Here is a 17,316-nt window from a genome sequence, read left to right as displayed (position 1 = left end):
GCGCAGGCAGCCCCTTTTTTTAGCTAAAATATGATCCAGGGGCGATGCCAGTGTCAGAAACAACTTTGGCCAGAGTCTAAGTGCTTTTGTTGGATAGCTCTGCTTTAGGAGCAGATTTCGTAATATTTTCAAGAGTTAAGGAGAAGTTCCTGATCTTAGCCGCATTTACATCTATTCCTGCCAGTTTCAGGGATGCTGGGACCTGCCAGAGGGAGCTAATTTTGAGTCACGAGGACCTTCTGGTATAGCCATGGAGTCCAGTAAAATTGAAGGGTCTGTAGACCACATGGACGGTTTTATTCTGGTTACCCATGCCTTGTTTCTCTTTCTTTGTGTAGAGCCTGGACACAAGGTTTGCTGGGTTTGGGGTTGTTAACCAGAGACGGGAAAACGGACCCCAGGCTCAGAGAGTCAGGCACAGTAGAGAGGGGCTGAGTTTGTTCGAGAGTAGATGAGGCAGGAGCATTGTGGCAAGTCCAGCAGTCATTTGGAAGTTGGATTACTCATGCCTCCCCGCTTAGTAATGGCCTGGGAGATACAGATGATAGTGTTACCTTTTTAGGCCAACACCAGGGCGGAGGAAAAAGAAGAAGAAAGGGTTTTGTGGTTAGTTGAAGTATGAAGGTTTCATCTTGAGACTTAGGAGGAAGCAGTCCCCCTCGAGGTTGCCTGCTTCTCTTCCTATCACTTTGACTTGAGGTCTCCAGCTGCTGCAGACCAGATGTCAGGTGACATTGTTCAGCTGTGTGCTGCGGATCCAGAGTCCAGAGCCCTGAACTCTGGCTGCTGTCTGCCTGGTGAGGGCCACCTGGCATGGGCCAGTCAACGGAGACTGGAAGACAGTCTTTGTTGTTAGTGATTATAATTCATAAGGGTGGGGAGACCGGAAATGTTACTGTGGAGAGTCATGGGCAGATGTTTGAGGAAACTGAAATTCAGGACCCGGTCTAGTCACAGGTGTGTAACAGAGTCTCAGTGGCAGTTAACAGGATTGGAATGGAATATGGACAAAGGTACAAATAAGTCTTTCTCTACAGTTAACCTTCATTTCTGAATTTTAGGGGGATCAGGCTGAGAGAAAAGTAAATGTTTCATCTTTGTTTACAAAGGCTTTACCAAACTGCTGTAAATCATCTATGGTTCCTCAAATCTGGAAAAATAAAATATTAAAGAACCAGCAGTGCTTCCAGCAAGAGTCGTAAAAACTGTAATCCTCAGTTCATTCAGTCCCGTGTTATTAATTCCTGTTCTGTTTGAATCCGGGTTTTGCCTTTAGTTCCAGAAATTCTTAAGCAGTTCATTTTTATGATCCTGAAGTTACCAGAAACCTGTATTTGCCCAAGGCCTTTCTGTGCGCCTCCTTGAAGATGACCTACTTTAGCAGGAACATAATTTCGAAAGCATCTGACGAAGACAATAACTCTGTAAATGACAGACAACTTCAAAAAACATCTATTGTTAAAGATCAGTTAGAATCCATTATGATGGGATTGACAGGAGATTTGGTTCTTTTTTTTTTTTTTAAGATTTATTTATTTATTTATTTATTTGACAAAGAGAGAGAGACAGCGAGAGAGGGAGCACAAGCAGGGGGAGTGAGGGAGAGAGAAGCAGGCTTCCTGCAGAGCAGGGAGCCTGACTCGGGGCTCAATCCCAGGACCCTGAGATCATGACCTGAGCTGAAGGCAGATGTTTAACAACTGAGCCACCCAGGTGCCCCAATTTGGTTGTTTCTGTGACAGAATTTTCAAATGACAACTGGGAAAACGATGGTAACATTATACTGGACATACCAGACTCCAGGAATCTTATGTAATGTCTGCAAGACTTATGTACCAACACAGTGCACCGTAAACACGGCAGGGCTCCCCCCCGCCGCGACGACATAGCAAGTAAGCCGTTGTTCAACATCTCCCTCTTTATAAGGAGAGAAAAAATTCTTGGAGTTGTTGTAGGGTCCCTTCGGTCAATTTCAAATTAAGTCTAAAGTAAAAAGACTTCATTTGAGAATTGAAATTGGGAAGTTTGTCAAAAATTTCAACGGTTTAAGACACTTGGGCAAATAGGATCACAGGCCGCTGTGAAACATCTGGTTACCTTCTTAACCATGGCAACACTTAAAGACCTCTAGGGCAAATACAGAAAATTAAATGCTTGTATTATTTCCTTTTTTATTTTATTTTATTTTTTTGAGGAGGGGCAGAGGGAGAGACAGAATCCCAAGCAGACTCCATGCTCAGCACGGAGCCTGATGTGGGACTCGATCTCACAACCCTGAGATCACGACCTGGGCTGAAATCAAGAGTCAGATGCTCAACTGACTGAGCCGCCCCAGGTGCCCCTATAATTTCTTATATAATAGCAGACCAGTAATCCAAGGAAACTCGTCTTTTCAGCAGATAAGAGAAAATTAAGGTTTAGTTCTACCTAAGTACAATATTGGTACTAAAGCTTTTTTAACCCTTAAATGTGTTCAACCTTACTCACCTTGACCACACATAAAATTGTTTTTCAACTCTTTAAAACCTTAATTTATAATAAAAATTAAGAAGTAACCAATTGTGGACTGTACCTTCTGTACCTTGATAAATTTACAAATACTGTTCATAATTTCTAGAAATGTATGTTTTCTCACAGCAAACTTTTTGGTGACACAAAATATGTTTTCTAAAAGACCCAAATGTCTTTTGTTACTCTGCAAAGGAAGCCAAATGTAGATGAACCTGGTGTTAATAATGTTTCAGTATTTCATTTGGGGATGACCTGAACATCTGTGAATGATTTTCATTTCATTTGTCAGTGAATTTCATTTAACTCATCATTTAACTTAAAAAACAAAACAAAACAAAAAACCTCTAAAGTTTCAAGTAACCAAAAGATCTTTGGAAAGTATTTGCTGAAAATTTCACCTGGAGATTCTTCCCATTTACAACAAGAATAAATTGTTTATTCTTAACAGTTATGCTTTGAATACTTATAAAAATTTCACCAATGTTGTCAGTCATTCCGATTTTGTAACAGGTACCAGGAACTTACTTGATTAGTAAGCCCTAGTGGAACAGAAGTTGCATTATATTCGGTGTTAATAACTCCAAAGATGTGTCTATTTTAATTAAACCAACAAACTGAACGTAGCTTTTAGTCACCAAAGATTGTTCTAGATCAAGTGAACTTGCGGGAGGGGAGGCTCCAAATATTTGGGTTAGTTTTTGTATTTTAAAGAGTTTTAGGGATCCTTCCACAAAGCCTACAGAAGGATTTTCTTTCCGTCTGGTTACATCTTTTTAGCTTAGCTCAGAGGAGAGGACCGAAAAAACATTCCTGTCAGTCTGTGAGTGTCAGCCTCCAGTTTGGACAAGTACTAAAACAATCCTTTTAAGTATTTTGTCAGTTCTAGCAGGGACAAACAGTAAATATTTCTGGCAATATTGAACCACCCCTTGAACTTCAGAGATGTCACCAAAGAAGGTGCAAAATTGTCTTTCTTTTTCTGCTGGATGCTACAGACAGAGGTCTGGGAGGTCGGACTCTCGAGGGAGTGTTCACCCTCTGGGCTTTGGTGTTTCCCCAGGATCCCTTCTACAGGCTCCATGCAGGTTAAGGCAGAGGGTGTGGCTCTGGTATCCCCTAGACTTTGACAAGGTTTTCTATTAATTTTGATTTTTGTTTCCTGGCTGTTTCTGGGAGTGACGTCGCAGCCCACCAGGCCATCCCTGGGAGCCTCGCCCGCTCTGGGACAACCAGATGGGAGACCTCTTTCGAGGGGAGACAGGGTGTGTGCGCAGGCACTACTTTGGCACGGTTTGTTGGCTTTTACTCCAGAGTCCTTCAGAGTCAGATCTGTGGCCTCTCATCCTGTTTCCTGCCTTCTTATCAACCCATTAATCTTAGGAGAGAACTCAAGTGTAGAAGCCTTCCAGGATCCTCCCTGAATTTAGGAAATTTTTTAGCGGTGACCTTGAATTTGGCTTTTGGCCAAGGATTCAAAGCTGCCCCAGCATAGGCCCGTGGCCTTGGGTGGCCGTGTTTGAAAAGGAGCCTATTTTTGATAGCCTTCTCAGAGTGAAAAGCGGTTGAGGCTGAGGAGTCCTGGAAGGAGGACCCTGGCAGAGCAGTGACATCATACAGCCTTTTCTGTTAGCTGCCTCTCTTTTTTAATTTTTCATTAACCTTTGCCACAGATCTTTCAAGACAGCTATTTTGGAATTTTGAAACATTTTGGAGGCTTCTGCACACCAGTTAAACTACGTGTCCCATTCTCTTTGGTTTGGGAACCCTTGTTTTCAAGGGCACTCTTTTTTTTTTTTTTTAAGATTTTATTTATTTATTTGACAGAGAGAGAGCATGCACAAGGATGGGGAGCAGCAGGCAGAAGAAGAAGCAGGCTCCCTACTGAGCGGGGAGCCCGATGTTGGACTCGATCCCAGGACCCTGGGATCATGACCTGAGCTGAAGGCAGATGCTTCATCCACTGAGCCACCCAGGTGTCCCTAAGGGCACTTTTAAAGTGATCTTATCTGGGGTGCCTGGCTGGCTCAGAATGTGGAACATGTGCAGCTCTTGACCTCGGGGTCGAGCTCCAGCCCCAGGTTGGGCGTAGAGCCTACTTTTAAAACAAGTGATCATTTCTAATTGTAACACTCCTCGTAGTGGCCACTATAGTTTCTTGGAGGGCTGACAGCAGTTTGGTGGGACCCAAACTGCAAATGGGGTTTAACCCACATTTCTGTCTGGCCGTAGGTCTGAGCCTTCAACCTGACAATTCCAAGCCCAGTTCTCAGGGCACAAAAAAGCCTCAAAAGATTTTGCCATTTTTGCAGGCATCATAGTTTTCAGCCGTAAAATAAAAGGTGCTGGATGGTGGCTTGCACCTGAGAGGGATCGTTGCTGGGTCAGGAATTGTGCGGTATTACACATTGTACCTTGTTGCATGAAGTTTCTTAAGGTGGGCTGGTGACCTAGTATCGACCTAATCCGTTCTGTGGCCAATGTCTCCTCACAGGGGAACTTCAGAGTTAGGTGGCAAGGTCTCTGTGCCCACAAATTTTACCAATTTTTTCTTCCAACACTGCCATTAGGAATAGCCTTTCTTTGGAATCGTATTCACCCAAGGTCCTGCCCTGCTCCCAGTGCCTCCAGAAGGAGGATTATTTAAAATTTGCAGGCCATAACTAATTAAGAGACTGTTTTCCTTCTTTTTCTAATAATTCCTTTGGCTCAGCTTTCTGTAGTCACCAAATTATTTTAGATTTCCATGAGAGCTTTTATTAAGAAATGATAAAAACAGTAGTGAAGAAAAAGCAAGTTAGTATAAGAAGTTCTAAATATTTTATATATTAGTACCTTTTCAGTAAATGATTCTCTAAAATATTTATATATTTTGTTTTATAAGCTTTCTAATGTGCCATTACATTTTTTTTTTAGGATTTATTTATTTTAGAGAGAGAGCGCATGAGTGAGGGGAGGGGCAGAGGGAGAGGGAGAGAAAAAAATCTCAAGCAGACTCTCTGCAGAGTGTGGAGCCTGATGCGGGGCTCGATCTCACAACCCTGAGCTGGTCCGACCCTTAACCAACTAAGCCCCTCCAGGCGTCCCACTGTTACATTTCTAACTGCTTCCCTGTAAGAGTACATAGAATTCACCTTTGGTTTTACTTCTTACCATAGGTCAGAAACACAGCCACTTTTCAGTTAAGAATAATTAGATTTTATTTTAATTTTTTTAAGATTATTTGAGAGAGAGACAGCATGCATTAGAGGGGAGGGGCAGAGGGAGAAGCAGGCTTGATCCAGGACCCTGAGATCAGGCAGGGGCTTAACCAAGGACACAGACGCTTAACCAACTGAGCCACCCAGGCACCCCAAGAATAATTAGGTTTTAATGATCCAAAGATTCCTCAGCCCTTATTTCTACTAGTTGGGAAGTAATGTTGGTACTGAAGCTTCTGGAGGTGTCCCATGTAGACCACACCCCACACTCTCAAAAAAGGGCAACTTATTACTTTCTTTCACATGACTGTATATATAAGGGGTTACTTATTTTTCTAAAAAAAATGAATTTCCTAAGAATTAGAAAATTTCTGAAATCTAAATTCTATGAATTGTTTTTCGAAAATATTACTTTTAGATAATTATTTATTCACTGCATTACTTTGTATAGTGAGCTATCACAAAAGATTTCACTTAAAGGGTGTCCTATATCTAGAAAGCAGACCACTGCCCACAGTGTGCAGATGTGAGGAAGATTTCTCCTCTCGGCCTTCATAAATAGAACACGGAATTTTGATGGACAGTGTTTTCAACAGCATCCCTGTCGTAAACACAGAAGTGTTTTGGACTGAGTTTGACGCATCTCTTATAAGCTGAAGACTCAAAGCCAGTTCATCGAAAACAACTTCGTGAAAGGTCCAGAGAAATGCACTCTGTGGGTAACGCAGGCCATTATGAGAGTCCAGCTTGACCCAAGAATCAAAATGTTAAGTCCAGAAGTGTTATCCTTTCATGGTCCTCCGTGAATTTATTCCTTAGATCGAACCTCTGATTAAAACAGGACAGCATGTGGAATGTGTGCAGGGCCCGTTCATATGCTGTGTGACAAGGTAATGCTGGTGGTTCCTGACAAATGCTAAAGAATCTAATACGGGCTCGTGTCTGATGAGGCAGCCTCTCCCCTACCCGCCACTTGCTTCTAGTGATGCTGGAGAGACTCAGCAAGCCCATGTGCATCGGGCCTTCCTGATTCATGAGGAGCCTGGAAAGCCCCAACATTCCTGTTCTCTGTCATCATAAATCACTGCTATACAGGCACCTTCTCTGCTTCCCCTCCCCCTCCCAAATGTAGCACAAAATTTTATCCGTTTGCCTGGAGATCAGATATTTTTTTAAATTATGATTTTAATTCCAGTTAGTTGTTATACAGTGTAATCTTAGTTTCAGGTGTATGATGTAGTGATGCAACACTTCATACATCACCCAGAGCTCATCGTGATAAATACACTCCCCTGTGGTAACCATCAGTGTGATCTCTAGTTAAGAGCCTGTTTCTTTTTTTTTCCCCCTTTGCTCATTTGTTTCTTTAATTCCCCATGTGAGTGAAATCATATGATAATTGTCTTTCTCTGACTGACTTATTTTGCCAGCATTATACCCTCTAGCTCCATCCATGTCGTTGCAAATGGCAATATTTCAAAAAAAAAAAAAAGGCAAGATTTCATTCTTTTTATGGCTAATATTCCATTGTGTATAAATACGTATATACCACCTCTTCTTTATCTGTTCATCAGTCTGTAACCACTTGGGCTGCTCCCATATCTTGGCTATTATAGATAATGCTGCTGTAACATTGGGAGGCAATTGAACTGGTATTTTTGTGTTTTGGGGGTAAATACCCAGTAATGCGATTGCTGGGTCATAGGGTAGTTATATTTTTAATTTTTGAGGAACCTCCATACCTCCGTGTTTTTTGGAGTGGCTGCACCAGTTTGCATTCCCACCAACAGTGCACGAGGATTCCACTTTCTACCCATCTTCTCCAACACCTGTTTTTTCTTGTGTTACTGATTTTAGCCATTGTGACCCATGTGAGGTGGTGTCTCATCATGGTTTTGATTTGTATTTCCCTGGTGATGAGTGATGTTGAGCATCTTTTATGTGTCTGTTGGCCATCTGGATGTCGTCTTTGGAGAAATGCCTGTTCATCTCTTCTGCCCATTTTTTAATTTGATTATTTGGTTTTTGGGTGTTGAGTTGTATCAGTTCTTTTTTTTTTTTTTTTAAAGATTTTATTTATTCATTTGACAGAGACAGCCAGTGAGAGAGGGAACACAGCAGGGGAAGTGGGAGAGGAAGAAGCAGGCTCCCAGAGGAGGAGCCTGACGTGGGGCTCGATCCCAGAACGCTGGGATCACGCCCTGAGCCGAAGGCAGACGCTTGACGACTGCGCCACCCAGACGCCCCTGTATCAGTTCTTTTTATATTTTGGATACTAGCCCTTTATCAGATATGTCATTTGCAAATATTTTTTCCCATTTAGTAGTTTATCTTTTAGTTTTGTTGATCATTTCCTTTCTGTGCAGAAGCTTTTTATTTTGTTGAAGTTCCAATAGTTTATTTTTGCTTTTATTTCCCTTGCCTCTGGAGACATATCTAGAAAAAAGTTGCTTCAACCAATATCAGAGAAATTACTCCCTGTGCTCTCTTCTAGGATTTTTATGGTTTCAGGTCTCACATTTAGGTCTTTAATCCATTTTGAATTTATTTTTCTGTATTGTGTAAGAAAGTGGTCCAGTTTTATTCTTCTGCGTGTTGCTGCCCAGTTTTCCCACCACCATTTACTGAAGAGACTATTTTTTCCCCATTGGGTATTCTTTCCTGCTTTGTTGAAGATTAGTTGACCATATAGTTGTGGGTTCATTTGGGTTTTCTGTTCTGTTTCATTGATCTGTGTCTGTTTTTGTGCCAGCACCAGACTCTCTTTCTTGATCACTACAGCTCTGTAATGTACCATGAAATCTGGAATCGTGATGCCTCCAGGTTTGCTTTTCCAAGGTTGCTTTCACTATTTGGGGTCTTTTGTGGTTCCGTACAAATTTTAGGATTGTTTGTTCTAGTTCTGTGACAAATGCTATTGGTATTTTGATAGGGATTACATTAAATGTGTAGATTGCTTTGGATAATAGAGACATTTTAACAATATTTGTTCTCCCAATCATAAGCATGGAGTATCTCCATTGTTTTGTGTCCTCTTTAATTTCTTACATCAATGTCTTATAGTTTTCAGAGTACAGGTCTTTCAGCTCTTTGATTAGGTTTGTTCCTAGGTATTTTATTGGATTTGCTGCAATTATAAATGAGATTGATTCCTTAATTTCTCTTTCTGCTGTTTCATTATTGGTGTATAGAAATTCAACAGATTTCTTTACATTGATTTTGTATTCTGTGATTTTACTGAATTCGTCTTTCAGTTCTAGCAGTTTTTTGGTGGAGTCTTGAGGGTTTTCTCATGTGATCTGCAGATAGTGAGTTTTGCTGCTTCTTGCCAGTTTCGATGCCTTTTATTTCTTTCTGTTGTCTGATTGCTGTGGCTAGGACTTCCAGTACTATGTCAAGTAAAAGTGGTGAGATTGAACATCCTTGTCTTATTCCTGACCACAAAGGAAAAGCTCTCAGTTTTTCCCCATTTAGGATGATATGAGCTGTGGGGTTTTCATATATGGCCTTTATTATATTGAAGTATGTTCCCTCTAAACCTATTTTGTTGAGGGTTTTTACCATAAATGGATGTTGGACTTTGTCAAATCCTTTTTCTCCTTCTATTGAAAGGATCATATGGTTTTTATCCTTTTTCTTGTTGATGTGAGGTATCACATTGATTGATTTGCAAATACTGACCCACCCTTGTATCCCAGTAATCAATCCCACGTGATTGTGGTGGATGTCTTTTTTAATGTACTATAGGATTCAGTTTGCCCATATTGTTGAGAATTTTTGCATCCAGGGTCATCAGGGATATTGGCCTATAGTTCTCTTTTTTTGTGGTGTCTTTCTCTGGTTTTGGTATCAGGATCATGCTGGCCTCACAGAATGAATTTGGAAACTTTCCTTCCTCTTGTATTTTTTTGAAATAGATACACACTGGTTTTTTTAATTACCGAAATAAATTATAAAGACCTAGGAACTTCCCAAAAGTCCATTCAGTTGCAGATTTGAACTTTAGAACTTAGAATTCCTAATTCCTGGTCCAGTGTTATTTCTTCTTTTTAGACCTTTTTACTGAAGTACAGTACACATACAGAGAAGTGGAGATGTCATTAAATACACGACTACATGAGTTTCTATAAACAAAAGCTCCAGACGAAGGAAGAGAACATGACCGCTTACGTTCATGGAGCAGTGGTTGCCCAGGCTGGAGGGGGAGGGAGCGGGAGGGCAGTGGCTGTGGGTCCCGCATTTCATTTGGGGAAGATGAAACACGCTCTGGAGATGGACAGGTTGCACAACGCTGTGAACGTACCTAATGCTACTAAGCCGTACACTTAAGAATGGTTACACTGATAACTTTAGTTAAGCAGATTTTACCACAATAAGAGAAGACCGATCATCACCAGAGCCTCAGAAGAGCTCCTTCCTTCCAGCCACTCCCCATCCCCCACCCCCCACTCGCCCACGCCCCAGGGTTAACTGAATCGAAACCTTATACATTATAAGGGACCGTGCAGTCTGGCCGTCTAGTTTTACACACTCGGGAGGGAAAAAAGAAAGAAACACCAAGATCGTTTGCCTGAGGTCCCACAGCGTTTATTCCCCATGAGTTGCCAGGTCAGTGTCGATTGAGTGGGAACCATAACTGTTTCTTGAATTGATGTTGGTTGAACATTGCGTTTTATCAAGTAATAGCAGATGCAGAGTTTATGAAGTTGTTAAATACGCACAGCTGGGAGGAAGAGATAGGACACTGTGTGTCTGCGTGTGGCGCCCAGCCGTCTAGTGCAGCCCTCCGCTCGCGGCGCCTCCCAGACTGATGTGTTGTACGTTTAGTAGCTCAAACTCACTTACTTTCTGTGTGTTTCTTCAGCTGTTTCCCAAAGTGATATTTGTTACAAAGGAAGGACTATGCATGTATATGTATGTTATGAATCAGAATAATAAAGCAAAAACTCACAGACCTGCCACCTATCTATGTCATGATTTTAAGTAACTAAAATGTCATTAAATCTGTAGCGTATGCCTGTGTGTCACTGGAATTCTGAGCGTGTCCCAGTGTCTGTCCTTTCTGGCATCTGTTGGTCTATGAGCCATCAGAGAAGTGGCACCAAGGTCTGGCTTGAGTTATAGACAAGGGCTGAGAACACACAGATCCCAGAGGGCGTGTGGCATTCTCCCCTGGTCAAGTTCACCGTTCTTCCCACCTTGCCAGCCAGCCTAGCATTGAAACTAAGCACTGTTGAAATATTTGCCGTATTTTATCGGCCAGAGAAGTGTTTCTTCCCCTTTAGAAAGGTTGTGGTGGTGGTTTCTATCCTTGCTGCAGCTGCACACAGACTCTCTGGACTCCCTGTAGCTTTCTGAATTTTGGAGTCTGCTTCTTAACCTTGTTTCTCAAAATTGAAATTTAAAGAAATCTCACAACACTGGTCTGCAAGTCAATGATGTTCATTTAGTCAAGCAGTCATTACTCTTCACGAAGAACCTGTTATGTGGAAAAGTACCAATCTTTAAAGTCTTAGTGAAAACTGATTTTTCTTTCTTAGAATGGCACCAGACCCCCCCTGGGTGCAGATGTAAATTTGGAAGCCCTTGCCACTGACCTGCGCTGTGATCGCTATTCGTGAGTACTTCTATCTCAAGTTCGTGACCTGTCGTGGGCAGAATGGGGGACAGTGGTGCTGTGGGGAGGGTTAAGTTCCGCATCCTGTTGAGCGCCCAGGGTGGTTAGTGGCTGGGTCTATCCTGGGTCTTCCTTCTGAAAGAAGGGACTACCCGGTTTGAGGCTCCGAGGAGCTTTGGCGCTGGGCGTGTCTCCTCCCACATTGACTCTTGGTACCCAGCTTCTTTGTTCACTGTGGCTGCCTTCGCCAGTTGTCGGTCCCTTCTTCTGGAAGACGTGAACAGGCATTTCAGTGTAGGTGCTTCAGCCCTGAAGAGGGTCACCTGTGTGTGCCTCATTTTCTGAGGCTCAACGCATTTTTCATAGCACACCCCTATCCCACGTAGCTGTTAGTGAGACAGCAGGAAATCAGCCTTCTCTCCTGCGCTCTCACATTTGTGTGGGAGTAGATTTTGTCATTTTCCTTCCGTTAAGTAAAGTTGTTAACTGTCCCACTTTGGGTACACAGAGAAGACAATGGAACTCACATTTCACTAACGGGGAGATGCCTGCCCTCTGGCTTTGAAAGCCTTATTGGTTGGTGCTCGTGATACTCCTCTAGGTCAAAGCCAAGCAAGAAAGGCAGCGTTTTCTTTCTTTTTTAAAAAATATATTTATTTCAGTGAGAGAAAGAGAGCGTGCTATGGGGAGGGGCAGAGGGAGAGGGTGAAAGAATCTCAAGCAGACTCCACACTTAGCGCAGAGCCCGCCACCAGCTCAGTCCCACGACCCTGAGATCATGACCTGAGCTGAAACCAAGAGTTGAACGTTTAACCAACTGTGCTTCTGAGACGGTATTTTCATGTTCGAGGCATTCAGGACGGTACTCCGCAGTGTAAACTTACGTCCCGACAACAGACTGGCGGGAGCAGTGCTGGCACTTGGGTACTTCCCGTTCTGTTGAAGAAGTTCATTTATTACCAAGACGATTGCACTGGAAACTACACGGATCTTCTCAGGAAGTGTAGTTCATACATGGGCATCTGGGGCGATGATCCTTTTCACTGTCTTGGCTCAGGTGTGAAGGCAGGGATTATCTCTATGGCAGGATGCTCTTGGAGCCTCAGGCAGTGGCGGAGGCAATCAGCAGAAGCCCCTCCCTCCCTCTAAGGAGAGTGCATCCTGCCCCCTAACCCCTGTTGAGATCAAACTCGTACAATTAAATGAACTTACTTAAGGGGGGGAGGAGGCTTAATTGAGTAGTTTACAGCTTTGAGTGCTAAAACCCACAGAGGCAGTTTAATGGCAGAACTTACCCTGGGCCACATGTTCTGGATTCTCCGGTGTAGGGCGCAGGTTCACAAAGCGGTCAGGGTTAACGTTGAATGGTATACAGTTAGGGTGTTAATGCTGTGGTCAACACGGTTTGAGAGACACAGAGTTCTGCTGTCATCAGCTGCTTGTTTATGTTAGTTCAAGGTCTCTGCACCCGTGGGAGATGTTTAAATATCAAGGAAAGGGATGGATACCCAGCATGTATGTGATTATTGCACAGCCTTATAAACCTGACACCTAACCGCAGAAACATTGCATTCAGCTAATAATTTAAGCTCTGTGGGCATTTAATGTTATATATTATGTGGATGGTCAATATTATGTATGAAATAAGTTTAATGTCTAGAAATGAGGTTTTTATCCCCAGATCTAAACTCTCCCAAAGAGCTGCAAGAATTCTGATGAAGATGTAATGTAGTGAAGCACCAGGCAATAGCAGTGTTGCTCGTGGAACTCAGGAACCGTGCTGGTTCGCATAGTATTGCACAAGTAATTAGGTGGAAGCTTGTTCGTTGCTTTAATTCATTTATGATGGGTCCACTCAGCTTGGGCTTGAGTCAGGGCATTAAAGACTTGCTAGCCTTTGTGCTTCCCCCTTTTGAAGTAGGTGCCATAAATGCCTCTCCTGTGAGCTTACTCTAGGCAGTAGGTCGTGTGTGGTCAGTCAGCACGTTGGCAGCATAGGCCTCGTGGATGGAGATTTTACGACGAATGTGCAAGTTTCTATCGACTGGGCCATTCATGTAGACTTTTTACGTAAACTTTAGTATCTGTAGCTGTTAACACAGGAATGTTTATGATTCCTTGCATTATTTCCGTCGTTATTATCCTTCTTCTAAAAGCTAGAAATATTTTAAGTGAAAGCAAAAAGCTCTTTCCTGCTGACCATAGTGGTCAGTCTCTTCCCTGGTTGTGTGATCTGTGACTGGAAACTGCATCAGACTCTGTTCTTTGCACTGTCTTAGAGTAACTGAGAGCGGGTCTTCTCCTGCAGGGGTGCAGATCTCTCTGCTCTGGTTCGGGAAGCGTCTGTCTGCGCCCTGAGACAGGAAATGACAAGACCCAAGGGCGGAGGTGAGACAGGTACGGTGCTTTCTGGAGTGTCTCTGTTCCCCATCCTTGTCACTCTGGACACCTCACACGACTGCTGACCCGCAGAGGGACCTTTGTCTCACATCTGTGATATGGAAGCTGACGTGTCTCTAACGAGACCGTTCCAATAGGCTTCCCTCACGTGGTGCCGTGACAGCCATCTGGTGGCTTCTCCACTTGAGCTCCCCGCCGAAGTCCACACAGCACATTTCCAAAACACGTCTTTTTTTATTTCCACTGAGTTTCTCTGTCTCCCTCTCCCTTCTGTCTTTGGCTCCCAAGAATCTCAGAGTGAACTTGTGTTTACAGTTCCAGCGGCATCTGTGCCGCTGAGATTTGTCAGCACACGTACCTTCATGATAAGTCCCCATGTTTTTGTTAAGATTCAGTTATCCAAACTGCTTTTATTGTAGGCTATTTCAGATTCCTTTTGGAGGATGTAAGTGATAAGTCACTAAATTCCACTCCTGAAACGAACATTATACTATATATTAAGTAACTAGAATTTAAATAAAAGTTTAGAGAGAAAAAAAAGAAAAGAGCACTGGATTTAGGGAAAAAAATAAAATAAAAATTGCCAGGGTGTTCAGATTATATAATTTTTAAAAAATGGAGAGCTTTCTTATTCTGCCTTAAAGTTAAGAATTAGGGGTGCCTGGGTGGCACAGCGGTTAAGCGTCTGCCTTCAGCTCAGGGCGTGGTCCCGGCGTTATGGGATCGAGCCCCACGTCAGCCTCTTCTACTATGAGCCTGCTTCTTCCTCTCCCACTCCCCCCGCTTGTGTTCCCTCTCTCTCTGGCTGTCTCTATCTCTATCGAATAAATAAATAAAATATTTAAAAAAATAAATAAAGTTAAGAATTAAGAATGAAGCATGAGAGACTGTGGACTCTGGGAAACAAACTGAGGGCTTCAGAGGGGAGGGGGTGGGGGAATGGGATAGACTGGTGATGGGTAGTAAGGAGGGCACATACTGCATGGTGCACTGGGTGTTATACGCAACTAATGAATCATCGAACTTTGCATCAGAAACCAGGGATGTACTGTATGGCGACTAACATAATATAATAAAAAAACAATAAAAAAAAAAGAATTAAAATAAAACAGGGGCGCCTGGGTGGCTCAGTCATTAAGCATCTGCCTTTGGCTCAGGGCGTGATCCTGGCATTCTGGGATCAAGCCCCACATCAAGGCTCCTCCACTATGAGCCTGCTTCTTCCTCTCCCACTCCCCCTACTTGTGTTCCCTCTCTCGCTGGCTGCCTCTATCTCTGTCAAATAAATAAAAAATCTTAAAAAAAAAGAATTAAAACAAAATAATAAAAAATAAATAAAAATTTTAAAAGATTTTTTGAAACAAAATAAAACAATCCTCTTGGAAGTAGGTGATATAATTCACAAACTTGAATATCTTGTAAGAAACAGCGTGTAAGTAGTGTGCTGCCTGAGAGGGGAGTCAGACAGCATTTTGGGATTTGTTTCTGAAAATTTGCAGTCCTCTCTGCACATATTGGCTGTTTGGATATTCATTTATAATCATGCAGCAAATTCTGACATCTGTGCTCTGCTGCAGTTTGCATTTCTAGTTACCTGTCCTCTAGAGACTTAACATTGATACCTTCCTCCCCGAAATCCGTAGTGCTAGTCAGCTTCCACTAGACATGTTCAGCTACACATTTTATTTTATATTTAGGTAAATATGGTATCCTAATATCTGTGTAGATGGTTCACTGTTTTAATTGTCCTCTTGTAAGGTGTTGTACTAACATTCTAAAGCAAGCCTTGTTCAACATGTAGTTGTTTGATTTCCCTTACTTACATGATGGCACGTGACCTTATAAAGAAGGAGAGCCCCTTCTGATCCAGTGTTGTGATATTATCTCCGTATATAATATGTATTATGATATAACTCCCTTACGTCTACTAGCGCATATGCGTATGCACTTAAATAACTACAGAATATTACTTTCCACTCACAGTTAAATTATTTAGATTGTTTAGATTCTTAAGAAGGAACAGTTCTGGCTTTTCCTCATTGAACATCGCCCTTAAGTTAAGGCGCAAATGGTGCAAAGAGGGCCTTCAAAGGGTGTCTGTTTAAGAGTGATAGTCTCTTTGGGGTGTCCTGCATTAACACCTGATGAGCAGAGGGTCGGGAAATGGGGAGATGTTGGTCAAAGGGTGAGACTTCCTGCTATAAGATGAACTCATTCTGGGGATCAGATGTATTGCGTGATGACTCTAATTAACAATATGGATTATATACTGGAAGGATGGTAAGAGAGTAGACCTTAGAAGTTATTACCACACACATACAAAAGGGATGGACGTGCCAACTAATGTTTGTGGTGATCACTTTACAACACATGTCTGAAATCATCACAGTAGTTGCACACCTTAAACTTACATATGTTATAGGTCAGTGATAGCTCAATAAAGGGGGGGCAGGTAATGAAAACATGGACTTTCTTTTTTAAATAGTAATGATCTCTCTAATTAAAGATGAACAAAGTACTTTTTAATATAATTTGTCCCAAAGTAAGCTGTTTCAATTGCCTGAGTGAAAAAATTTACACTAAAATGGACCCTGATATAAAACTTAAGCATTTATTTAAAATTAAATATGGTAAGGTGTGTAATTTAAATGAAAATGAAAAAATGTCCAAATCATGTAATGAGCAGAGTGTATCGGGCTTGACTGTCATTCAGAACAGACCCAATATGATCGCTGTCTCCTCTGTGTTCCCTTGACTGCTTGGAAGGGTCTCGGGAGAGGCCACACCCTAGCACCTTCCACCCAGTTGTTTGTGATTTGCTCCACAGGTGAACTCAAGGTCAGTCAGAAGCACTTTGAGGAAGCTTTCAAGAAAGTGAAATCTTCTGTATCAAAAAAGGTAAGAAATGTCTTAACATGTAGAGATGAGACTGGAATGGAGACCAATAGACTATAAACTCATGGAAACAAGGAAAGTAATTGTCTTTGTGGGAACGTTCTTGAGAGATCGTAGTTTTGTGTGTTCCTTGAAAGACTGAAGCCAGAGAGAGGATGACCCATGTGGGTCTTTACACTGTCTGGGGATTTTTAATCTGTTTGGTCCATGTGTCCCTTGACCTGCTTCACCCTTCCCGATGAGTCTCATCTGCCTAGAGCCAGACTTCCCCAACGGCACCGGGACTCACCCCTGTGATTCAGGCAGGTACGGATGTCCTCACCGTAAGGTCAGAGAATGGCTAAACACATGGTCCACTTTTCTTTACATACACCAGATGTTGCGTGTTTGCTTCTTACTGTGTGGAGGTAATCCATCTGTGGTGACGAGGATGGCTGCTGTGACACAGAGCTGCGGGCATGTGTGCAGCCCCAGAAACAGCTGACTTGGGTACCCCCGTGATAAAGCTTGTTCACTTGGCTGCCTCTTGTTTCGGGGCTCCTGGAAGTGTACTGCGCCTTCGTCTCGAGAACCTCCTCCCTGCTGGGCTAAGACTTCCTATAAGCCATTAGCCATTTATTACCCCAGGCCTAGCATTTATCATAGTAATCGCTGATTGAAAACCTCTGAGTCAGAGTCCAAGGGGTTACATGAGGT

At 42.6% G+C, this 17,316-nt stretch overlaps 1 protein-coding gene across 3 annotated transcripts in view; it reads left to right on the top strand.

The window, feature by feature from the left end:
• The window catches only part of NVL (nuclear VCP like), a 114,886-nt gene that overhangs the window by 67,045 nt on the left and 30,525 nt on the right, over positions 1–17,316 (top strand). For all 3 annotated transcript variants that reach the window (XM_034666592.1, XM_011228917.3, XM_034666593.1), the window contains 3 exons: positions 11,249–11,325; positions 13,634–13,722; positions 16,553–16,623. In XM_034666592.1, coding sequence (XP_034522483.1) covers positions 11,249–11,325; positions 13,634–13,722; positions 16,553–16,623 — 237 coding nt within the window. The remainder of the gene's footprint in view (positions 1–11,248; positions 11,326–13,633; positions 13,723–16,552; positions 16,624–17,316) is intronic.

Source organism: Ailuropoda melanoleuca, chromosome 8, assembly GCF_002007445.2.
Source record: "Ailuropoda melanoleuca isolate Jingjing chromosome 8, ASM200744v2, whole genome shotgun sequence".
Taxonomy (NCBI): domain Eukaryota; kingdom Metazoa; phylum Chordata; class Mammalia; order Carnivora; family Ursidae; genus Ailuropoda; species Ailuropoda melanoleuca.
Note: the sequence above shows the minus strand (reverse complement) of the source record. Positions and strands in the feature narration are given on the sequence as shown.